Source organism: Lagopus leucura, unplaced genomic scaffold, assembly GCF_019238085.1.
Source record: "Lagopus leucura isolate 7727_CA_CO unplaced genomic scaffold, USGS_WTPT01 Super-Scaffold_100157, whole genome shotgun sequence".
Lineage (NCBI taxonomy): Eukaryota > Metazoa > Chordata > Aves > Galliformes > Phasianidae > Lagopus > Lagopus leucura.
In genome coordinates, this window is record NW_024962334.1 from 8,640,974 (window position 1) to 8,665,620 (window position 24,647).

The following is a 24,647-nucleotide window of genomic DNA, read 5'->3' on the forward strand; positions in this document are numbered from 1 at the left end:
TCTGGTATTTGTCAGCTGATTTTAGCTTGTGAATTAAGCCCGCAAGTGAGAGACTCTCCTGAGGGTCTTTGAGCAAGAAATGCCTGATACAAGGCAAATAGTGCTAACGTATGGTTAGGAGTAACTGGCATATGCCCAGAATCCCTGCCACATTCTTTTTTCACCTACCCTTACCTTTCTTACTATTCATTCCACTTTGCTTTGCTTGTTAAGTGTTACTGATGTTCATTTCACAGACAAATCCCAGACTGATGTAAATCACACCACATCACTGCAATGCCCTCTCACATCCTTTCTCTTTAAACAGTGTAGCCACAAAGTGCTGTCTGGCATTTCCAAATAGACGTCAGTCCTCTTGAGATGGGGATTTACTTCTTCTCCACTTTTTGGCATACTAAGTCAATGACAGATAATGACTGTTGCAGCAATCAAACAGTACGCATAGGTTGTAATGATTGAGTGACTTTGAGCCAGAGCATGGGAAGAGGCAAGTTGAGGACTGAAGTTTTACTCACCGAGGATCTTCCTTGGAAATGAAGTAGAAGGATTTAAATGGTTTCGCCTATCACTGCTTTGTTCATAACAACAACAGCTAGGGTACAGTCCTGTGGGTTTTAGAAAAATGAAATAAGGCTTAGCAGAATTCTTCCTTGGTTAGAAAATATTTATTCCTCTGTATCTGCATTGATTACCTTTAGGTATGAACAGCAACGCCACTCTTATCCTTCAAATGTTCGTTCTAGTCAATAACAAAATTAATTTGTATACCAACAAATCACAGCTATCCAGGAGAGCAGTGAGCTCAGTATATAATAGAGATGAGAGTTTTGGCAAAAGGGAGAGTGTAGAAACAGCCCTGCTTATAAGAATTATTGATAAAAGAATTATATCTTTATAGAATCCAATTCTGTATCTTGAAGCATTTTATACACTTAGTCTTCAGTGAAAGCAGCAACCATCTGAATGACTGCTGTTTGGTGAAGAAAATTGATTTTAAAATATCTTATTTCGTTCATGATTTTAATTTATTTATTTATTCATTCATTCATTTGGTACTAAAGTAGCACCCAGAGTCTGTAGCACAGATGCAGGTTCCTCTGTGGTAGGCACTGGGTAAACCCGCACCAAAGGAGCACCAAGGCTGTGGCCCTTTACAGCCATCACCCAGGATCTGGTTTCTAAAGCACACAGCTCAAAGAGATGTATGTATTTATATATTATCGAATGATTGCTCTAAAGCTGATGCCTGAGATAAAAGCATCTATATTTAGTCTCAGTAGGCTCTCAAGCACCAAAAAGTACCTTAAGAAAGCTCAGTATCCACACATAGAAGGCTGATTCGCTTAAAATCCAAATCCAGCCTTGAGCTGCCAGTGTTACAGGCACAATGAATCTGAGCAGCTCACAGTAGGAAAAGAATTGTTATAGAGGGTATATAGAGGGTATGGGAAAGGTGACATGCCATCCACATGCCAGACATGCCTTTCAGACTCTGCCTGTACTAACTGAAAGTTGGGAGGAAACAAGGAAATGCTGGCAGTTTGCAGGGGTGGGATAGGTTCCCAATACCTTACCTGACTGAATTTAAGAAACAGGCTGTATGGCAAACACTCACTGGTTCTTCTCCAGTGGTGCAGTGAGCAGGCAACTTTCCCTCCCTGCGGGCAGCATCTGCTGAGTGACGTGGAGCACAGGAGCTGCAGAAGGGAGGAACAACTAAAGAGCCAGTACCACAAGAGGCACAAAGAAAGATGCATTGGGACTCTCACAATCCAGAAGACTTTACACCATTCTGAAGTAGGTAAGTTGGACACAGAAGTGGTAGGAAAAAAAGTTTTATTCTCCTGATATAGCGCATGTGGAATTGCCAATGCAGGAAAGTAAGATGTTGAGAAACAACATTACCACCAATCACAAATGTGACATTGCCAAATTTTTGGCTGCTCTAAACCAGCACAGCTACCCTGAGTTACATAAACCAGCAGCTGGGTCAGGAACTAAACCTTAAATCAGGGAAACCAGAAAATTCTGGGAATGCAGACATTTCATCGTGCCTCACCCCATCGGTCTTTTGTTAAATTTTTTTTTACTTTTTTTTTTTTTTTTTTACATTTGCCCAGAAAACATGCCAGCGTGTCTTTCACAGCGCTCTGATGAAGAAAATTCAAGCTGCTCTGCCTGATATTAAAAGAATTAGCTTTTGGTAGTATTTGGATGCTGTCCAATTGCTAAACTGTAAAGTGCAGTACGTAACACAAGCACAGCTTGAAGGGTAAGCAGCAAAAGACAGATGAAAATGAAAGTTATCAACAGGAATAAAAGAACATGCAAGCAGAAAGCAGCAGGAGAAATACACAGTGTCTGAGAATGGAGAGAAATGCTTTAACGTGCTTTAACAGTGGTATTAGTGATTTAAACACAACCACACAATGAAGTTCAGTATTAGCACCATGATGAACTGGAAGTGGAAGAACGAGCTTTGGAGTGAATAGAAGCATAGCATGTGGCCAAATGTGTGATGATGTGCAAATTGAGAGTCTCCTCACCTGAAACATGTTAGATGCTGAAGAACAATGCTAGCCACTTAGTCGAGTGATGAAATCAAAGTTGCAACATGTAAGATTAATGTATATTAGAGGAAATAGCTTCTCATGCTGTTAGAAAGATCATGGTCTGGTTATAAAGCACTCAGTGGTGCAATCTCCAGGTATTTATCATTCCAACACATCCAATTAACAAAATCGTATTCAAGTGTTAGTAATTAAGTGCAGGATATTAACCTTAAGCTTTGAATTTCCCCAGATATTGTCAGTTTGAACCTGACTCTTGGCATTATGATAGCGTGTTTTCACTTTTAAAAGGAATGATAAGGTCCTAGGAATATCACATCAGCCTTCATAATGAGGGAACCATAAAAACAGGGCTGGAAGGGACCTTGCGAGGTCACCTAGTCCAGCCCTCTGCCCTAAGGCAAGATCAATTATACCCAAATCATTTCTGACAGATGTTTGTCTAACCTGTTCATAAAAACGTCTAGCAATGAAGATCCCACAACCTCCCCAGGCAATCCATTTCACTCCTTCACTCCAGTTACAGCTGGAAAGCCTGTCCTAATGTCTTCCTTAAATTCTCCTTTGCTGCCATTTAAACCCATTAGCTCTTTTTCTATTCCCGATGGACACAGAGAACAGTTTATTACTTTCCTCTTTGCAGCAAGCTTTACATATCTGTGTCACATTCTTATTCCTTCCTCAGCATCTCCTTTTTCTAGATGTAGAAACCCAGTTCTTTCAGTCTGTCCTCACAAATCATGTTTTCTACGCTTGTGATCAATGCCATTACTTTCTGTTGGGCATTCAAATTGATGTACATCTTTCATTTTTCAAGTACAGTGTACAGAAGTGCACACATTACTCCAGCTAGGGTCTGGAGCAAAGAATAACCAGGGTAGGATTGCTTCATTTTTCTTCTCTGTGACAAGTCATTTACAGAGCCAAGTCACAAGTCACAGTCTGGATGAAATGGGAACTGTATCTTCTCAGCTCCAGCTTGGCTTGTTGTCTAGAAAGAAAGTTCCATCTCTATTTATCTTATACAATCTTGAAACATTTTACAAGGGACCAAGTATTTTTATTTTCTGCTCTAGAGGCTGATGAATGTCACCTTCCTCCAATTTTTATTTTTATGATATTTATACTAATTTGGCATGATTAAAAATTAATACTGGAATACTCACTAGCTTAAAGGAGCAAGTCTTCTAATTCCCATCAAACTTGAATGCACAAACTCCACAGGTGCCTTTGAAAATCCCTGCTCTGAATGTTGTTGTCCATTGGATAAACAACTCAGACATCACTGGCTTTCTACACAAACACAGCCTGCCTGGAATAACTTATGAAAATCATAAAATTGATTTAAGCTCTGTTCAGTGCTTCATAAATTTTATGCAATCCTTAAATTATAAAACTGCTGCTGCTGTGGCACTGATCAGAACAATGCTTTATCTCTTCTCTAGGGATAGTTGGCATGTCAGAGGAGAACAGAGGAGACCGAGGCAGCTGAATTGTTTGTTTCTATTTAACAGGGCAGAATAAAACAGCCTGGATGCCAGGGCTCTAGTTCCACCGAGACTGACCGCATCAAGCTTTTATATATAATAGCTATTATAGTCTTCCTTTGCCTTTCCTTATTATTAAACCAGAAAATAGCTGTTGCTGATTTCACAAGAACACTTTTTTGCCTACATCATCAGATTTGTGGAGGACAACTACAAGGCACTTGAGATATTCCCCTTCTACTCTATAATCAGTTCCCATTCTCAGATATATGACAAGAAAATGCTGCGACTGTCCAATTGCACGCTGATGTAAAAATGCTGTAGAAGCCTGTCAAGTAGCCTGTCCCACAGCCCAGAATTCTACCAGAAAAAAAGACGGGCTCTCTGCTTTTACCAAGCTTAGATTTCTTAGAAGTGTCTGTTTCTTTTCATCTCTACATTCATTGGCAGATTAGAAACATCATTTTTGGCACTGAATCTAAGACAAGGTAAGATAAAAGTCCTCATGTGGGGAAACTATGCTTGAACGGGCTCCCTACTCTTCGTCTTGGCCTACTCACATATTAAAACTGTAGACCTCAGGCTTTGTCCTGTGCTAGCAAACTGAGATTAAGACTATCATTGCTTTTTTTTTTTTCTTCCTGAAGAAGTCTCATCTGCAGTAGCCCAGTTTTCAAAAGCAAATGCTCAGTGCATTTTATTAGAGTCGCTCTTTTCAGTGTTTCAACCTGGGCATCCAAAGTCAGCAGCTGCTGGGAGTCTTTTTCTTAGCACTGTCGTTTTCCAGCTCTTTCCACCCTCCTGACAACGTTTCCTGGTCTGTCATTCAGTCAGTTGTCATTTTGAAGGGATGTGTTTTCAACCTTTCTATACTCACGCTTTTCTCCCACGTAACCCTGTGAGCCTCATTCTTCTTCATATGCTGTGTTTTTGCTCAGAGGTATACAAACCATCTGTGCCTCTAATACAATGTTCTTAAATAGCCTCCAGGCAGATCTCTATGGTTTTTAAGTATTTCTCTTTGCCCTTCAGCCTGCTGTTAACCATTTTCCTCGTAGTTTTATAATCTGCCCTTTTAAAGTTCGTCGTTGCTACGTTGTCCCTAAGGGACAGTTCTTTTTATGATATCAAAACTAAAAGTGTGCCATGATCACCATTACCCCATGGAGGCTTGATAACTTCCTCTTACAACTTCTGCCTATTACAAGGGAGCATCCTCTGGCCCATGGCCTTAACTAATCAGGTTTTGCACTAAGGACTGCCACAGGAGCCAGAGGGAGGGATTACTTTGCCAGCTGTACTGGAATGGCACCAAAACCATTTCACATCACCTGATAGAGAGAAAACTGCTTTTGCCAGCTGTTGCTTTACCCCCAACAAAAAACAAGAGGAAAAGGTGATGATGGGAAAAAAAAAAAATCATTCATCATTTTCCCTACTGCTCCCATCCATTTTCCTCAGGAAGAAGTTAAAGTTACTTCCCAGGGGCTTGCTCTAAGATTTTATAGGTTCTAAAAATCTTGAGATCAGTTTACAGGAGCTTGCAGCCACCCATGTAGTTCTCCAGTTTTTACAGTTACCCTTGTGACTGCTGCCTCTGGAATAGTCTCAAGGAAGTGGGGCAGAAGAGCAAGTCTATGACATGGAAAATCTCTTTGCAGATTAACACTTCACTGCAGGAACAATGAGATGATGCTGACAAGGCAGCTGATAGACCAGTCTGTCAGGTAAATGGACGAAGGATTGATTTGTGGCATCTTGCCACAAGAAAGGGCTATAGGTTATTAACCAACTTCAATGGACAAATACTTGCTGAGACTGCATATCACACTTCTTGTGCTGTACCAAAGGTAATGACTCATCTTCAGGCATGCCTGATGTCCTTGAGAATGCAATTGGCTCTACACAGCCAAGTGAAGCATTACTTAGCTAATACACTACAGCACAAGGGAAACAATCAGCTGAAATGATGACATTGCTACTTCCTGCTTTGTTATAAATCTGAAGCTAAATACAGGCTGCTCGTGCTTAGTGCATGCAAAACACAGCCTTTGATCCTCCGGTGATACTTCCTGGAAAAGTACTGGACACAAAAACTATCAAATAGAATTCTTACTCATCCCTTTCTGTTTAGGTCAATGAAATGAACTTTTGCAGTCCAACAGATCTGTTTTTAACTTTGAGTCAAGCTAGAGATATAGCCAGTGATAAGAACGCAGGGACTACTTGCCCATACATGCATTTTGTTGCTCACTCTGCCCTGTATCTTTGAAATTTCCTTTCTCAGTAACGGAGTGTTCCTGATGATCCACCTTAATTCCTATCATTTACAAAAAGATCCTATTCCTTTCAAATAGGGATTTCCTTCCTTGATCGCAGACATCAGCGCTGCTCTGAAATAAGCACTTGGATGTCATCTGGAAAGGTGAGATGTTCTGTCAGCTTTGCAGTGTGACAAAGCTTCCTCTATAAACACCCATCACTACTGTGCAGTTATGCTATTGGAATTCATCAATAATTTTTGAGTCTTAAAGAACTGGAACTTGTCAAAGATTGTATCAATAAAAGCTGTACACAATTCCCACACCAGTTAACAGGCCACATCTGACCAAGTTTCCAGTGCTGGGTAACAAGCCTCAGCTATTTTCACCTTCCTCCTTCATAGCGCTTCTCTCACACTTGGCTGAAATGAAGCTCCATGAAGGAGGGGAAAAAAAGATTACTCTCTACATAAGGGAAAAAGGAGGGAAGAAAAAGGAAAAACAAAGCAGCAGCCAGAAGGATTGTCCATTGTAGTGGATAGCCCCATGCTCCATCTACTCACTTTGGCTTCCCCTTTACTAGAAAGTTCCCACAGTTATTTTTTTTCCATGGCCCATTGCTTAAGGCAGGTGATTGCTTAAGACAGTTTCACATTTATTTCATAAATGAACCAGTAATTGTTCTCTTTAGTCACAGGTTCTGTGGGGTGCTGATGGCGTGTGTAATTTTCTTGATGTGTCACATAAAAACACTGCATTTTCACACGACTACTTGACTAAAATGCTTTTGTGCATCACTCACACCTCTTAATAAAATATATCCAATTAGTTATTGCTAGGTGAACTGGGAGTGAAATACAAAGGTCTGCTGGTCTGAGCACCACAAATCACAGTCATAATAAAGTAAAAAACCTGTGTTTCTGTATCCACCTTTCCTTACCCTGCTGCGCTGCCTGATGAACATGCTTTTCATTATATTATTTTCAAGCAAACCCAATTAATTTATTTGCATTCCAGACATCTGTCATGAGTTGCAGGGCTAGGAGCATGATTAAGCATAAGTACTGTACCCAGAATTTTAAAGTAATTCTCCTTTTACTGGATTTGAATCTAACAAGTCTTTCATTAATAACTTTTGTTTAAATGCTGACTGGATTCAAACAAGACCTCAATCTCTTTCTGAGTGTGCCAAATTGGCTCCGCATTTGGGAGGCTCTCTCAGATTTTAAGGTAAATGTAAATTCCTCTGATCTATGGCAGGCATTTTTCTCTTGATAACCACGTCTGCTGAACTGCCTTGCAGCGAAAGCAAAAAGCTTTCGGGCTCTGCAAGAAAGATGTAAGCAAGTGTGGCTTTGTGCTGATGACCAGAACTGGAAATGTTTAAGCAAGCATTAATCGGTTAACTCATCCCTTCATGAGTCTCAGCAAGTCAGAATATTTACTCAGTCATTTAAACATGCCCAAATATTCCTTCAGAATACTGTAATACCAATCTCATGGTTATATATATGTGTGTGTGTATTTTAAATTGATTCAAACAGATGTTAAACATACAAAGTCAATGAAAAGATTAATCTCTGGGAACCTCTGATTCTCTATTCCTTCTTCCTGTATTTTTCTTTATTATATGCAAAATGTCCTCATGGGAATCTTCAGGATGTTACATGGCACATCTCTGGCAGCTGTAATATCAGACCCAAGCCACGTCAATACCTTAACATCCAGTTCTAGTTCTAATTTTAATCTTCTGGAAGGACAACATACTTATTCATTTTCAAAATCAAGCAAACACAATAAGTGTGAAGTGCCAGGCAGGCTCGCATCTGATCTTATGCTGTAAGAGGTTGTGATATATGAAGACAGGCAGCAATTACAAAAGACTTCACTATTGGATGACTCCAAAAATTCAGTGCATTTTTAATTTAAATATCCTTGGACCACTTTCAGAAAACATAATTTATTGTTTAATACCAAATTAACAAACTCAAAACAGCTGTTTCACACAGCAACTTCAAATCTGCTCCTCAATGAAGCTTTACAGCCCAAATAACTTCGAAAGACCTGTCATGCAGCACAAGAACCGGTTTCATTGCTTCATACCCTGTAATTTTGCAGCAGTCTCAGTCTTGCTTACATATGGCTACATAACACACAATATATTCAAGACATTTCAGACCAATCAGTCCTATTTCTACCTCCTGGTGCTTCCCAATCCCATCAGCAGTTATTTCATTTTGGTACATCCCATAACATAAATAGTACAGGAATGGTCATTTTCAGTGCACCATACACGGTCAGTTGAAACATTTTAAAACAGCCATAGCATTTCTTGACTTAGCTTTCCTGTTTACAATTTCCTATTCAAACAAAATTAAAATACTTTTTCCACAGATTAAAGATGAAATGTTTTTCAAGAACAAACTGATGTCCCCAAAAATTACAAATACATATGTAGCTAACTAGACTGTACTTCCAAAAAAACACACCACCTTCACACAACAGAATAGTAACCAAAGTGTATGATCTCAAAGGGCTTAGGCATCTTTCTGTTGCACTAGTTGATAACAATCACAATTTTTCATATCTTGCCAGCACAATTAATTCAAATTAATTTGATGCCTCTTGGACTGCATTCAGTGCAGACAGCATTAAGACTACATGATTTTAGAAACTGCAGGCTTGCTTACTGCAAGAGAGCTCACAAAGAGTTTATCTGACAAACCATACGTGCAAAATTTAGTGCAAGCTTTTGTTAATATACGAGGCAAAATGCATCAATTTCTGTTCCACAGCAATGAAGTCTCTCTCTTTTGAATGTTAAGACAATAATAAGTAAAAAAAGTACACAACTCTCAATTAAGCCCAACTGATAGAGGGGAAACGAAATTCTACTAATGAAGGACATTTTAAAATGAACTGACTAAAAATACATTTAAGCTGGATATGTACAGGTATATTTTGCTACTCATTTAGCTATTTGAGATGCTACTCATCTCAAAGAGCTTTGACACATTTGTTTAAACTCTTTTTTAAAAATACAGATGTGAGATACTATTCCTGCAGTTCCATCTGAACTGAGAAGTCTGAGCTCAGTTTTGCTCATGCCATGTTCCTCTAGATGAACGATAACAAAGTAAGAAAAGATTCAAATATCATGTTTAAATTTCTAAGAAAATCCACACTCTTCTTCTAATCCCAAAAAGGATAACTAAACATATACAGCTCCTAATCATCGTTTTCCTCATCATCAAATGAGAGAAGACTGCTGTTTTTTACTTGCTTGGCTGTACTTTGAGAAGTAGTTGCTTCTCTGTCAGTTTTCTTTTTCATCTTCTTACTTGAGCTTACATTGAAGTCCAAAACCTTCTCTGATGAACGTTTGGCTGGCTTTCTGAACATAATTTTTCCATCAGCAGACTCTGATTCACCATCTATAATGAATGGAATAAAACGAGAACTCAACTTCACACAACCATACAGAACTTCACTACTGTCTTCTCCCCAAAACCAAGACTAGTGAAACCTCTGCTAAAATAAAACAAATGTGAATATGTAGAGTTTTTTTTGACTACCCAGTCTCCATCAATGAATGCCCTCGAGGCACACAGATCTGTTTCGTGACAACCAACCCCTGAAGACAGTTCTCCTCCTGTTGTTCCAAGTAAGAAACTAACCAGAGCTTTAACTGTAATGACTGTGAGCAGTAAAGCTTTTCCCACACAATCCAGCCTCATCCATGTACCAAAATGGAGGGGACAACTTTATATGATCCTCAGTTCTCCTTCGCTGTTTGTAAAATCCATGGCAATGTACTTGTTTTAAAATCATAGTAGCTCTTTAAAGAACACATGTAAGGGACAGAGCTTTTCTTTTACTCTAATGTGCCACGCCTTGGAAAGAAATAACTGTTTCTTCTTCTCTGCATGTACTGCAAATAGTTAAAAACCAAATCCCTTATATTCTGAAGACCCTTTTTAAGAAGAAACCTATTGTAAAAACCTGAAAAATCTATCAATGACTTCTACATTATGTACACTTCTCCAGTAGTTTGTGAAAGAACACCACTATGCAGAGAACAGCTAGCTAGGTTTTTTTGACAACATTTCAGTACTGGCACATTAGAAAAGCATTACGCTCACACATAATAACCAACAAAAATAAACTGTGCATATGATAAGCTTATTTGTCAATTGATCCTCTGTGATATCTGCATGGAAAGCTAAGTATTTACATGCTGTACATTTGATTTGTAAGTTCATGAAATGCTAACAATAAATTCTGGGAGACAAAAATGACTAATTGTGAAAACATACCACACCACGTATCGCTTTTCTCAGAAGCTGGGCTAAGAAGCCAAGACTCAAAATATATATACATATTTTTTTTCCACATAACTGCTTCTATTTTAACTCTTGGCCTGGTAAAACAATGTTAAAATTTCAGTATGTGCTCAAGGACGTTCCGTTCAGCAGGAAGCCCAGGACAACTTCAGAGAGCTGTGATGTGCCAGCAGCGCTTGACAAAGAATCAATCAGATGACAAAACACAGCAGGCGCAGGCTTACCTAAGCAAATTGTAAGAACAGAATATACTATTTTGAACGACTCTGAGGTAGCAGCTCAAGAGATCTGTGTTGACTTGTTAGGATTGTCTTTCCCAGATTCACTTCACTTCATCCCTTCCGATTTTACCAGACTGTTATAACATGTCAGCTGTCTTTTTTGTTTATAGTGATGACCCTCAGAAATAGAGATGTGTTCAGCAATGCAAAGAAGAGGCTCAAACAGCAATCTCAGTGTTGGTAGTTTCTTAAAACGGAGTCCTGACAAAAGACTGTAACAGTATTACAGACAGCAGGATTTCTGATAAATCCACTGAAACACAGAAAGTAAAAGACAGGCAATGTAAAAGCACAACAGGAGAAATAATAAAATCCACTTCTTACAAGAAAAGAGGCAGAAAACTACCACTAGTAGTTCAGTTGTGACCGTGCTGAGTCACTGCTGCTTTTACATCTGTCACAAACCTTCATGCTGGCATTTTCAGACATGGAGCTGAAAACCCACTTCACCAGTGACATCAATGTACAGAGCCACAAATTCAGAGAACTTTCTCCTTTCTCCTATTAATTACAGTTTATATCTTACAAGAGTAGAGAAGTAGAAAGTATCTGAAAAGAAATACTGCTCTGTTTATTTTTTATGTAGCAGTCATTTGCATAGCTAGCAGCACAACTTCTCAGCAGTCAGCTTCTGTCCACATAGGTTTATTAGGCTGTAGGAGAAAACAAATGCCAATAAATTGGAAGGACAGGAGGAGCAGTATGAACAATATTTCAAGACACACATCTATTCAATGACAAGGGCTGGAAAAAATTTATGGCAACCTACTGAATTTCTTGATGTTTCTATGTTTATAAGTTCAGGTCAACAATTCCCACTGTTCTTTCTAGTCACCCCCCTCTATGCATGCCTTTGGGAGCTTTTACTACAGGAACTCCACATACCGCTGTCATGAAGATGAGATGACCAGCCTTTTCTCAGATATTCAGACCCATACATTTATGAGAGAAAAATAAAACCATAGAGAATGTTTTTGTTATTTAAGAATTGTAAGATGAACTCTGATTTAGATTCCTCCTGTTTACACGTCGAAGAGCAGCACAAATCCTAAATGTGATTTAATGGCTGTGAAAGCTTAAAGGGTCTGATACTTAAGACAGCATTGCCCGTAATCTCTTTGCCTCTCCTCTTTTCCTCCCCTAGCCCTAATGTGTAGAATGCAACAGGAATAATGTCAGAAGAGTAGGGACACCTGCCAAATTTGGTCACCTGCAGAGCATCCCAGAGACAAGATGAACTAAAAAATCCATAGAAAAATAAATTCTGGAGAGTACAAAAAAAGCTGGGAGAAAGGATCTTGCATTAATTACCATCTTTCGTGCAAACTTAATTTCTCATAAGGCCATTTTTATCTATGAACTGCTAGTAACCATTTACAAAATGCTGCACAAAAACTTTAAACAAAATGACTGATGTTAAACAGAGGCCTTCTTTCTAAGCTTCTAAGCTAGCCCTCCACTCATAAAATATTTCAATATGGAAGAACTTTTTTCCTCATACAGCAAAGTTTAAGTCTTAACTAAAAATGTGCTCCATGACTGAATTTGCACAAGCCAAAAAATTGTGCTTTGCCTCAGGAGGCAGCTTAGTGCAGCTAGGATCAACTTACTGATCAACTTGCTTGTTTTTGCCAAATTAATGCAAAAGTGTCGTTCATCTTTTAAAGAAAGCACAAGCCAGAAGAATTTGGTGTCTAAGATTTAACACACACACAAAAAGTGACTCCATGTCAACCTGATTGTAGAACAAAATGAAGCAGAAAGGATGCAAATGAAAAACAAAAACTCCTAGAGTAATTAGAGTATTCTAAGCCAAAGCCTGAATGCAAGAACTTTCAAATGAAGGCAATCCCTCAGATATATAAAAGAGGAGAGGGCAAAACCTCAGAACAAAATACTTGCCATTTTTTTGAAAAGCTGACAGTTTTTATTCACAACGGATAGTCAGCAGTCTATTACTTATGACCTACCAAGGCACTTTGGCATTGATGTCAACATGGGGGGAGGAAAAACTATCAGTTCTGAAATGTGTTTCCCTGCTACTCTTTCAGTTTTTGCATAATTTCACTGCTGAGTAATTTGGGGCTATACATTATGGTGTGGTATCTGTTACATTCATTTCACTTTCTACTCCGAGATAAAAGAAATGTGAAATTTAATTGAATCATGCAATGTCAAGCTTTCATTATACCCCCAATTTATACAAGTGGCAATTACCAAAAAAGAACTGAAACTAACGCATTATTCAGAATTCTCTTTGTTAAACTGGAAGCAACAAGCTGCCTGAATACCTGCCTCAGACGATAAAGCTGAAATGAAACCTCTACATTTAAATCTCCCTACTGACATGGCAAAGATGGACAAAGACTTGAAGAAGCCTTCAGCAACTTGCAGCACCAGATCTTCAGTTTCACACTCAGTCTTCTATATAGCAGAGGCACATACATACAAACACATTTAACCTGGGTATTCCCATAAGAACAAGAAGCAAAAGCAAGACCTCAGAGTAACAGCAAAGGCAGATGAGCAAACAGTAGCACTATCATGCAGAACAGAGGGCAGCACTACCACCCTGCAGCATTTTAGAAGTCCTGCTACCTGCCACTGCAGATTTTTTCCCTCAAGTGCATGTTATCTCTCGGTGAATGAAGGAGCAAAAGCAGAGGTCATAAAGTCCTGCAAGGACTCAACACTACTATCCTTACTACACAGATTTATATTTGTGTTTTAGGAATGCCTTTTTCCACCAGAGACATTCAGTGACTGTTCAAATACACTTTTGTTTTCACACTGTGTATTCATCTTAGTATATCGGCTGTTTTTGAACTCTTTCACAGCATGGACTCCACCTCAATAGATTCTCATGGACAACTAGTACTTTCTGCCTAGCTTTACAAAATCATTTTTCCTCCTACTGTGACTGTTTGAGAATCAACTTGCTTACATGAAAAAGAAACCAACACTCCAAAAGAATGCCATTTCTTTCCAGTCGGTTGAAATTTCTAGCAGCACTAGGATGACAGTACAACTTTGGAAAAGAAATCATGCAACAGCTATGCAAACTGCAACACCAATGAACTGTCATAACAGCATTAGCAAGAGTTTTTCCGCTCACTCTATTAAGAATGTAAAGCTGTAAACAGATTTTCCAAAGAGATTGAACAATACAATGAAATCATCAATTCCCCATCGAAAAACAAGGCCTTCATTTTTAGTTGAAATGCTGCATTTCACTCTTCTCACTGGTCTGTCATCCACCTAAGACAAAGCTTTGCCATACTAGCTGTAGATAGTATGTATTTTCTTGCATCAGTTATTGAACATACTGTCCCCTCTTCCCAGGTTCTAGATAGTTTATTATTTCCAGAAGAGGTAAGCAATGAAACAAAGACCAGATTTTTTATTTTACTGGCTTTTAAGCAATGTAAAAGCAAAACTTTATCTGGGTGGTTTTGTTTTCAGTGAAATAGTCTAAATTTTCAAAGCAAAATAACTGGAAGGGTAGTTGAAATATTTTTCTGTATTCACATAAATACATAATGGTGTAGAAGATGCATAAAGAACAGCAGAAATAATGAAGTCTGATTTATTGCAGTTTGATTCTAGATTGCAAATCTGCGTTGGAGATCATGGCTCCTTTTCATGTCACTCCCTATATTCTTGAAAACCTTCTGTTCATCTCCTTTCTTTCACATCTCAAGTCAAACCACAGCACTCCTACTTGTCTTCCATGTGCCCTGGACTACTAGTTGTGCAAGTCACAATGCATACTGAGGATGATTTCAATACAGTAGTGAAGTGGAGCAGTCAGTTAAGTCATCAGGGAACTGAGTTTACAAGCCTGTCATTCTCTTCTCTGAGGCACTAACTTGAGTTTCCTCCTTCTACGTACATACTATTTTACAAACTCCTAAGATTACCTTTAATATACTCAATCCCACCATCAAACAGAGTTAATTAATGGATTAATGAGTTCAGAAGTTATCACAGGCGATGTCAAGAAGATACAGCACGCTAATGACACTCCATTTGCCTACCCCCCAATTATTATTAATAATAAATTAAGGTGGTGCTTTAGAAGTAGAATGATGCACTATCAAGAGAAACAGAACTTCAACAGTATAGAGACGGACATCTTGGACGTTACTTCAGATTGGGAATCAAAGGTAATATTAAATGATAGAAAACAAGCAAGGATCATCAAGCTCCCTTTTATGACTCACTTGCTTTGGCTATACGAAGCAAAAAATTAGTAGTTTTTAATTCACCTTGTTCACTTGACTTCAAGGCCTCTTTGATTTGCTGTTTAATTTTCATTGCTTCTTCAGCAGTCAAGTCCCCTTTTTTCAGCGTTACCACTTGAGGCTGCTCATCTTCATTATCACTGCCATTATCAGAATCACTATCCGCAAGTGGAAGCTGCTCTCTCTAGAGGAAAGAAACAAAAGCAATTCTGATCAATTGGTACAACAGCAGGCAGTAGTTTTGGTTTCACTTCTGCAGCAATGTTGGTGAGGAGCCATGGCACAGCCCACAGCACCAGGCTCTCCCAGTGCACTTTACCTGAATGACACACATCTACTGTCGCATCCTTCAGCAAAAGTCACAGAATCACAGAATGGCCAGGGTTGGAAGGGACCTCAAGGATCATGAATCTCCAACCTCCCTGCCACATGCAGGGCCACCAGCCTCCCCATTTAATACTAGACCAGGCTGCCCAGGCCCCATCCAACCTGGCCTTGAACACCTCCAGGGATGGGACAGTCTGCATTACTGCAGCCCATGGCATGCATTCCCAGTACAACAGGGACAAACATACACACACACACATATATATTAAGATTTTTAAGATATATATATATATTTTAAGATTTGCTCATATTTGGCGACTAAAACAGGCTCATAGGACTCACTGCAACTCTTTGGACAACACTCAACTCTGTCATGGAGACAGTGTCCCACGGAAAGAAAACAAAAAGCACACACAGACCCTATGGCCTTTACTCTAGCATATGTGTCAGCTGATCAGGCATTAAGACCATTTTAACCCTTTGCATATATAATTTTTATTACACTTTAAAACATTTCTTTCCCCTAACCCCAGCCCTATTAGAACAGTTAAACTGGGAGCATTTCTCCATCCCCCTTGGGATGCCAAGAGGTGAAACAACTGCTCTGTGATGGGGCACCAGGGCTGCAATTACTAAATGACAATGAGATGGGGCAGTGTTTTTTTAATTTATTTTCATCTTCGCCAGAAGAACAAGTCCCCTAGGCAGCCCCAGCCCACAGCAAGCGGGCAGCTACCAGCACCCCAGCCCTTCCAAGGCTCATCCCCCGCCTCCCAGCGGGTTTCGTACCCTTCCTACCCTCCTGAGGGGAAGGGAAGCAGGGCAGCGGTGCGCGGGGCCGAGGAGGGACACGCTGCCGAGCAAGGACCTCTCCTCAGGAAGGCCGTTACCTTGGTTTCCACCGTGGGCCCCTCCCGATACCCGACCTGCCGCTTAAAGCGGCTGAGGAAAGCGGGCTCGGCCGGCCGCACGTAGGAGACCTGGTTCCTTTTGCTCATGGCCGCTGCCTCCAGCTCGGCCACAAGCGGCCAGCTGCCCGCTTCCGGTAGCGAAGGACGGCAGCCCGAGCGGGACAGCCAGAACGCTTCCTGCTTCCGCCTTACTGCTGATATCCCCATCACGTGACGAGGGCAGACATGCTTCCAGCCAATAGGAGGAGAGAAGCCAGACTAGGGGCAAGAATAGTGCAATGAAATGGCCGCGCCCTTCTTGGCCTCATATTGGGGGCGGGGTTGTGCCGCTTTCGGCTCTTAGCGCCAAATTCAAACACGCCGCCGTTTTGGAGGAACTGTGGGCGGGTAGGGGGCCGTAGGGCCGGCGCGGATTATGGCTCCCGGCACGAGAGGTGAGGGGACGAGGGGGCGATCGGGGTGCGCGGTGAGAGGGGCGGGGGTCCGCGGTGAGAGGGATGGGGGAGTACATTAGTGCCGCTGTCACTACATGGGGACTCTGCGGGGACTGTGGCCGCCGCACTGAGCGGGCTGCGGTGCGTGGCGGTGGGACGGGACGGGACTGTTGTTCTTAAACATTAGTTTTTTTATTTTGATTTTGATTTTTTTATTTTTATTTTTACCTTGACTATTTTCTGTGCATTTTTTTTCACCTTTTCGTAGATTTACGTGATTCTGCAGTGCCTTTGCTGAACTCACCAAGGTAAAGTATTATTGGCCGCTTCCTGTATGTGAAACTTTCCTGTAGGAAAAAGTGCAAATAGTGTAATTGTACAAAATAATGTAAAGTTTTTCACCCAGTGTTTTTCCCACACAGGACTGCCTATCTCTCTCAACTTCCTTTGTGATTTAAAAATAAAATCTCTTCATCTAAGCGCTGTTTTGAGGCATCGGATTTCTTAGAATGTTGTCGTAATTCTTGGATGTAGGCTGGCTTCTATGAGCGAGTCCCAAGCTAAAAGAAAGACACATAAAGCCCTCCAAATATACATGATTGCCCCAACTCAAAATATCACATACTGACAAAATATTTACCAAGTTAGTGAGATGTCTCAAATCCAGTTTCAGATCTTCGCTTTCTCAGCTGCTTCTTCTTCCCCTTTTAGCCTTTTCATTTGTTGCTCCCCCATCTCACATTTCACTCATGAAGTATACCTCTAAAATTGTTCTTTTCCTTTCTCTTGTGTTGCCAAATGTAAAAACCAATGGCAGTTATAATACTATCTTGCTCTAACTGATTGATGTGAAAGAATAAAGTAAATACAAGCTTGCTGTCATTTCATGGAGGGATTAAATTATTTAAGAATTCAGTTGGTATAAATATTTTTATTGATATTTATACTAGAATGTCATAAAGCATTAATATAATTCATACACAGTTGGAGTTTGGTTGCTCCAAAAGTAATGCCTCTTATTTTCACGGAAACTGCAATGTCTACGAGGAGTACAATAACTGTTTGATAGAGTAAATTCTCAGCTACAAAATGCTGGTTTTCAACACAGTCATTATCATTAGTTATGCATTCTCACCAGCAACAAACGAGCCCGTGTACTGCACTCATAAAAGTCTGCAGCAGAGGAGGTGACCCACTATTGCCACTGCTGAACCAAACCACCCACTGCCTCACCAAATGTCAACTGGGGCAATTTTTTCCACATGGAGGAATTTATTGACACCCCTTCACCTCATCTGCACTTCTGTGTCAGATGCCATTCTGTCAGACTGCGCCTCTGTGTCCTGTCACACAGCAACAAAATGCAACAGGATATTGGTGGGAAGGTTCAGCCTCTGCCATACTGCCAACATCTGCATCAGATGTCATGTGCCAAAATAACAAAATAGGAGCATTACTTTAAAGCATTCAAGCTGAGTTTTGAACAAACTGTTCAACAAAGAACAAACTGTTGTATCCGCTGATTAATGTGGTGAAATTGGTCAGGGAACTTTTAATTTTAGGAGCGCTGTCCTTGATCAGATTCATCGATTGAGAATTGATTATTTTTTCACTTCCTGTGAAAAGCAAAGAAAATGCAAGATTTCTTGCTGCAGTATAGCACTGTGTGTTCCACTTGTTAAATCTTTCTCTAAGTTCCTGTAATAAAGAGGATACTTGAAACCTACAGCCTTAGAAATTACTGAAGCCCCATTATAACTACAGTGGCCTGTCTGCTCTCTCTTCCTCCCCTCTCTTTGTACTTCAAATTCACTGTGAAATGTGTTCTTTTAGAATTGTATTTACATGCAGAAACAACAAATTCCGCCAGCTTTTTGTTCTTTTTTAATCTGCCACATTGTAAGCTTTAATACTGTGTCTTATAATGAACTCGTGTACAGCTACAAGGTCTGTAATTTAAGGAAATATGTTTGTATGATTTCATATGCTTAATCTGATTTTTGCAGTGTAAGTCTAACAAACAGCTGATAGATGTATTTCAAAGAAATCTAATGCATAAATATTCATTCAGCGTTGAAGGGGATGCTATCAAGGTTTACGTAAGAGTACGTCCCCCTTCAGAGGGAACTGCATTAACTGATGGAGATCAAGGCTTGTGTTTATCTGTTCTTTCATCAAACACCATCCGTCTGCATTCGAAGCCTGAGCCGAAGATCTTCACTTTTGATTATGTTGCAAATATGGAAACAACACAGGTAATAATTGAATAACTTACAGAAATTTGTAGCTGTAGTGCAGGTTTTCCCCAGATTTTGGCAACTGCTGTGTTAAACCTTTCTAAAGACGTCATTCCTTTGGTCATATTTTTTGGGGTCTTATTTTTTGCTGTGCTCTATTTGTTAATATGTGGCTGTAGTTCAGAGATATTGCCCTTAATTCCACTTTTGAATAGTTTTTATGTATTTTTAAGCACCACTAATTTGTTTAATCAAAGCTTGCGTTAGAATGAAAGCTCCTGTTTGTAAACATAACAGTAATAGCATGAACAGAAAATAACGCCCTGTTGAGATAATCACACAAAAATGGATGGTAGCCAATAGCCGATGTGATTCGTATGTTAGAAGTGTATGACCCTATTACAGTTATATTTCCTTTTATATCTGCTTTTTAACAGATATATTGTTCAGAAATTTTCACTGCTTAATGTTCTTATGCCCTTGGAAAAGGTAATACCAGAAGGAAAATGCTCCAATTTAATCTTCACAATATTGCATTCTTGAAGTTCTGAACATCATTTTCATTTAACATCTAATGCACCACACTTCCATTTCCAAGCTCTTAAGGAAGTCTTTCCTTCCTACAATATGATCTTAATGGGAAAACCTAAAAGTAATCTATCTCAGTTGTTTCTGCAATGTCCTTACAAATGGTGATTAATTTCTTAGTTTCATAAAGCATTGGTTGTATAAGGAGTACGAGTGAGGTCTTTTTAATAGTGCTGACTTGAAGTGTATTCTAATAAAGGAGCAGCGTCATCCTTCAAGTGTCATCTCTGTTTTATATGAAGAAATGAACTGCTCGTGACAGCATCCTGTCATCCATCTTCATGCAGAACTCTGCACAGAAGTTGTGAAGTTCTTAATAAATGTCATAATAAGAACCCATAATATATACATCTCATTTAGCATCTCTAAAAGAAAACAAGGCACTCAGCTATCGTTTGCAGCGAGGCTTTTTTTGCATGTCTAGGAAATGCATGAAAATGGAAGCTGAGTGGCTGTGCACGTTTGCCCAGTATGCCATTGTACCATGGCAAGCTGACCAGTTTTGCTGATCATCATAGTTTCAATTTTGCTATAAACCACATAATAATTATAATGAACACTGGACCAAAATTAATACTATACATAATAAAAATTTTGAAACCATATTGTGGTGAATTTTACTCAGTTTTTTCACAGTGTTCTACGTCACAATGGCTCACCATGTCCTATGACTTTTTTTGCTGTGAGAGACCTCCAAGGGTCGTGATAACCTGTCTGACCCTGAATAATGCAATTGTTTTATACGTTATATTGTTATCACACAGGACAGGCTGATAGAAAAGATACTTAAATTGCTGCAGCCAAGTGTCTTCTCTTTCCTTTGTCCCCAGGAGTCAGTGTTCTCAAGTGTGGCCAAAAGTATTGTTGAATCATGTATGAATGGCTACAATGGAACCATCTTTGCATAGTAAGTCATTTAATGGTTTAATTTCATAGAAATTACACTATTTGAGGAGAGTTTGTTAATGACTAATAGTGGTTTTAATTTCCTGAGTCTGCTTAATGTTAGGGTAAGCTCTGAAAATGCTTCCTTAGTTCAGAACAATGAAGAAAATGTTCTTGCACTATTGAAGTATACTTCTTGTTTCAGCTTTCAAAGTGTTTTCAGAGGAAAACTATATCCAACATTAGTAGCATTAATATCACCATATTAACTGAAAATATTTTCTCACTTTGAAAACGGTGTAGGCACTTCTGTTAAAAATGCTAACTTGGAGGGCTGATCTTATGGAAGTGTTACTGTTTGTTTAGTTTTAGTCTGGAAAAGCTTTTGCAAAACTGAACTCTGCTTTGGAAAAATCAAGTGAAATTGCTGTGAAACTTCTCTAGCATTATTAATAACTAAGGATAATATGAGGAAATATTCAACTTGAAAGGGTTTTAATTGTTAGTTTATGTATGCTACTGAGGGACATTAAACTCATTTTTTTGGTGCAGTCTTCTGGGATTTTATGTGTCTATTTGAAAGATTTTATTTTAATGCTGAGTTCCACTATTCCCTTTCCAACAGAAATGCAAAAGAAAACGGGGGTGAGGGGAGCAAAGAGGGCTGTGAAAAAGTAATTTATCTAACGTGGTCAAAATTCACTCCTCTATTTTCATATATTCTCAGCTTCCCTCTGTTTTTTTAATCTTCTGTTTCTTACATTTGAAACTGTCAGTTTTCTTTAAAAGATACAGATTAATTTAAAAATCAGAGCTGGGATAATGCTTTGTTGTCTTACTACTACTTTATGGGGTTTTTTTTAGTGGCCAGACTGGATCAGGAAAAACTTTTACTATGATGGGTAAGTGCATTAAGACAGCTTTATCTTACATTGATCTTCGTATAGAACTCTGTATAGAAGTTGTGAGTTAAGTAGTTTCTTAATGTTTTTTTTCTGGAGTTGAAATGTCTCCTTGGCTCAAATGCTGGGGACGATTGAGATTTTTCTCTTTCTTTGGGTAGCTTTAAGGTTTAAAGGAGCAGAGAATCCTTATGGTTGGAAGTGTCCTTTAAAGGTCATCTAGTCCAACTCCCCTGCAATGAACACGGACATCCACAGCTACATCACATTGCCCAGGGCCTGATCCAGCCTCACCTTGTTTGTCTCCAGGGATGGGGCATCAACCACATCTCGAGGCAGCCTGTTTTTGTGCCTCACCACCCTCACTGTTGAATCACAGAATGACAGAATCACAGAATGGCCAGGGTTGGAAGGGACCTCAAGGATCATGAATCTCCAACCCGCCTGCCACATGCAGGGCCACCAACCTCCACATTTAATGCTAAACCAGGCTGCCCAGGGCCCCATCCAACCTGGCCTTGAACACCTCCAAGGACGGGGCATCCACAGCATCTCTGGGCAGCTGTTCCAGCACCTCACCACTCTCTGGGTAAAGATTTCCCCCTGATGTCCGACCTAAATCTCCCCTCCCTCAACTTAAAACCATTTCCCCTCCTCCTACACGTATCAACCCTTTCAAAGAGTTGATTCCCCTCCCCTCTGTAGGCTCCCTTCAGGTATTGAAAGTTGAAGACTTTTTCTTTGTATCCAATAAATGGTGTGGAGCTCAGTGCAGTTACTCTTAGTTTGTATCAAGATAGATAGCAAAGTGCAAGTACTCTCCTCCATCTTTTTGAGGTTGCATAATTTTGTTTTTGACAGGAGAAAAACTTTTCAGTGGAATCAAGCATTTTGAGTAAGCTGTATCAAAAAAAATGAGCAGTTCTGCTGTTTTCCTGTTTGGCTGATGTATCCTACATGTGTAGAAAAAATATTAATATGTAAAAAATATTTATATGTAACATTCTTTCATAGTAAAATTATAGTGAGGTTTTCAAAATAACTGGTTCATACCCAACTAGGAATTTAAGACCCCTCAGTATATGAAACCTATTGTATTTTGTACATCATGCAGTGGTAATTTTAAATGCATTAATATTTCACTTGATGTTAGAAGGGTACTGAAACAACCAAAATTGTATGGCTGATCTGTTTAAGGGGACTACATAGGAATTAAATGAACATGGGGCCAGAACCACTGTCTGTCTGATTAGTCAAGTCAGGCTTAAGGCCTCATCTGTACTATTTGACATGGAAGTTCATGTTTCATACTATTTTAGACTTAGGTAACCCTAAAGACAGAAAATGACCTTTCACGGGGATCACTTTGATTTTGTTTAAACCTGAATATTGTGGAATATTGTCTTGGATCATGAAAGTTGATTTCATTGATTTTTGCAGTTCACTAATTGAGTTTTGCCATTCACTAATTAAAACTTACTGAAGTCCTCTATAATGGCACCTTGGAAAACAAACAACCAACCATTTCACTTGAGTAATACTAATTAAAACGTTTTATTTAAAAATCTCTTTAGGACCATCTGATTCTGATAATTTCACTCACAGTCTGAGAGGTGTCATTCCACGGAGCTTTGAATACTTATTTTTTCTAATTGAACGTGAGAAAGAAAAGGTACATTTATTTTCTGCATACTAATGCAGTGAGGTATGTCTCGCATCAAAATTTAGCTAAGGCTGTTTTGTAATGTGGTGTGTGGAAGTGAAGTTTCTGAGATTATGGCTGACTTGCTTAAAATCTATTAATCAGAAGCAATTGTGTCTAGCTCTTCAGACACGTGCACGCTTGTTGTGAATCTAAAAATGCATCTAGGTTTCTGGATGTTGGTTTTCATCTGAGTTTCAAGGGATGTCAGAAATGCATAACATGCTGAATATACATAAGCAAGCTTACAGCTTCATATATATAAAAATAAATTACTGTCATACAATGAAAAGCTTAATAAAAGCTAGTGCATTTATAGTGTAAATGCTTGTGTTTTGAAGGCTGGCAGTGGAAAGAGTTTTCTCTGCAAATGCTCTTTTATTGAAATCTACAATGAGCAGATATTTGACTTGCTAGACTCTGCTTCAGCTGGACTCTTTCTCAGAGAGCACATCAAGAAGGGGGTCTTTGTTGATGGTGCTGTTGAACAGGTGTTATCATCTGCTGCTGAAGCATACCAGGTATTTTTGCCACTTTTAAATGCTTGAACTTCTAATCTCGATTAATGGCCTATTTGGTAAATATTTCTCTAATTTAAGCCCTTGGTTTTTTGGGCGCTGTCTGTGACGCCCTCTCCCCCTTTTCCAAAGCACTGGTAAAAGTCTGTGATTAGATAGCATTTCTTGACCATCTCACACATGTAAGAAATCATAGAGTTCTAAAATATATGGAACATATGAATTGCAATCACCGTAATCTCTCCAGAATACTCCTCATATCTTTGAAATAACAACAGAAAATTACATCCTGTGCTAATTAAGCAGCATGTGTGTTTCAGAAATTGTCAAGTTGATTTCTCCAAGAGTGAAGTGCACAGTACTGCTGTAACTTCAAATATTCTTTTCCTTGTGTACTGCTAACATGTACAAGTACTGGGTATGTTCTACTCTGAAATGGCAATGGCACTCTAGGAGGGAGGAAATTAAAGCTGTAATTAGTTTTTTATTAAGCTTGACTATCTATTTGTATAATATTCCTCCCCCTTGTTTTTTGTAGAATCTATCTCTTTTATATATTATGTCAATATTTTTTAATGTAATATATAAAATACTGGAAAGAATGTGCTTGTTCTTGGGATTTTTGAAAGTAAGTGTACTTACTACTGTTTATCTCACTTTCAAGTAAATAGTGGGTCCTGCCTGAAATACTTGTTTAATGTCTTTTTCATGTTTATTAATTAGGTATTAACTATGGGCTGGAGAAACCGTCGTGTAGCATCAACCTCAATGAACAGAGAATCCTCAAGGTCACACGCAGTTTTCACTATCACAGTGGAATCCATGGAGAAAAACAATGACATTGTTAACATTCGTTCTTCCCTTCTCAACCTGGTAGACTTGGCAGGGTCTGAGAGACAGAAAGACACCCATACAGAAGGACTGAGACTGAAGGTTAGTTCTGTACTATCTGTGGCA

General features: G+C 39.2%; 2 protein-coding genes across 2 annotated transcripts in view; one reads left to right on the forward strand and one right to left on the reverse strand.

Moving 5' to 3' along the window:
* Positions 1-8,262: 8,262 nt before the first annotated feature.
* KIAA1143 (KIAA1143 ortholog) lies at positions 8,263-16,595 on the reverse strand. Its single transcript, XM_042889058.1, has 3 exons — positions 16,404-16,595; positions 15,211-15,370; positions 8,263-9,752 (listed from the first exon to the last, which is right to left on the reverse strand). Exons 1-3 carry the CDS (start codon positions 16,509-16,511, stop codon positions 9,547-9,549), a joined length of 474 nt encoding a protein of 157 aa, XP_042744992.1. The 5' UTR covers positions 16,512-16,595; the 3' UTR covers positions 8,263-9,546.
* Positions 16,596-16,798: 203 nt separating this feature from the next.
* KIF15 (kinesin family member 15) overlaps positions 16,799-24,647 on the forward strand; it is a 34,382-nt gene continuing 26,533 nt past the window's right edge. The window contains exons 1-8 of the mRNA XM_042888610.1: positions 16,799-16,858; positions 17,127-17,166; positions 18,930-19,113; positions 20,514-20,590; positions 21,433-21,470; positions 23,045-23,142; positions 23,514-23,693; positions 24,414-24,623. Of these exons, the coding sequence (XP_042744544.1) occupies positions 16,840-16,858; positions 17,127-17,166; positions 18,930-19,113; positions 20,514-20,590; positions 21,433-21,470; positions 23,045-23,142; positions 23,514-23,693; positions 24,414-24,623 (846 nt within the window). The 5' untranslated portion in view covers positions 16,799-16,839. The remainder of the gene's footprint in view (positions 16,859-17,126; positions 17,167-18,929; positions 19,114-20,513; positions 20,591-21,432; positions 21,471-23,044; positions 23,143-23,513; positions 23,694-24,413; positions 24,624-24,647) is intronic.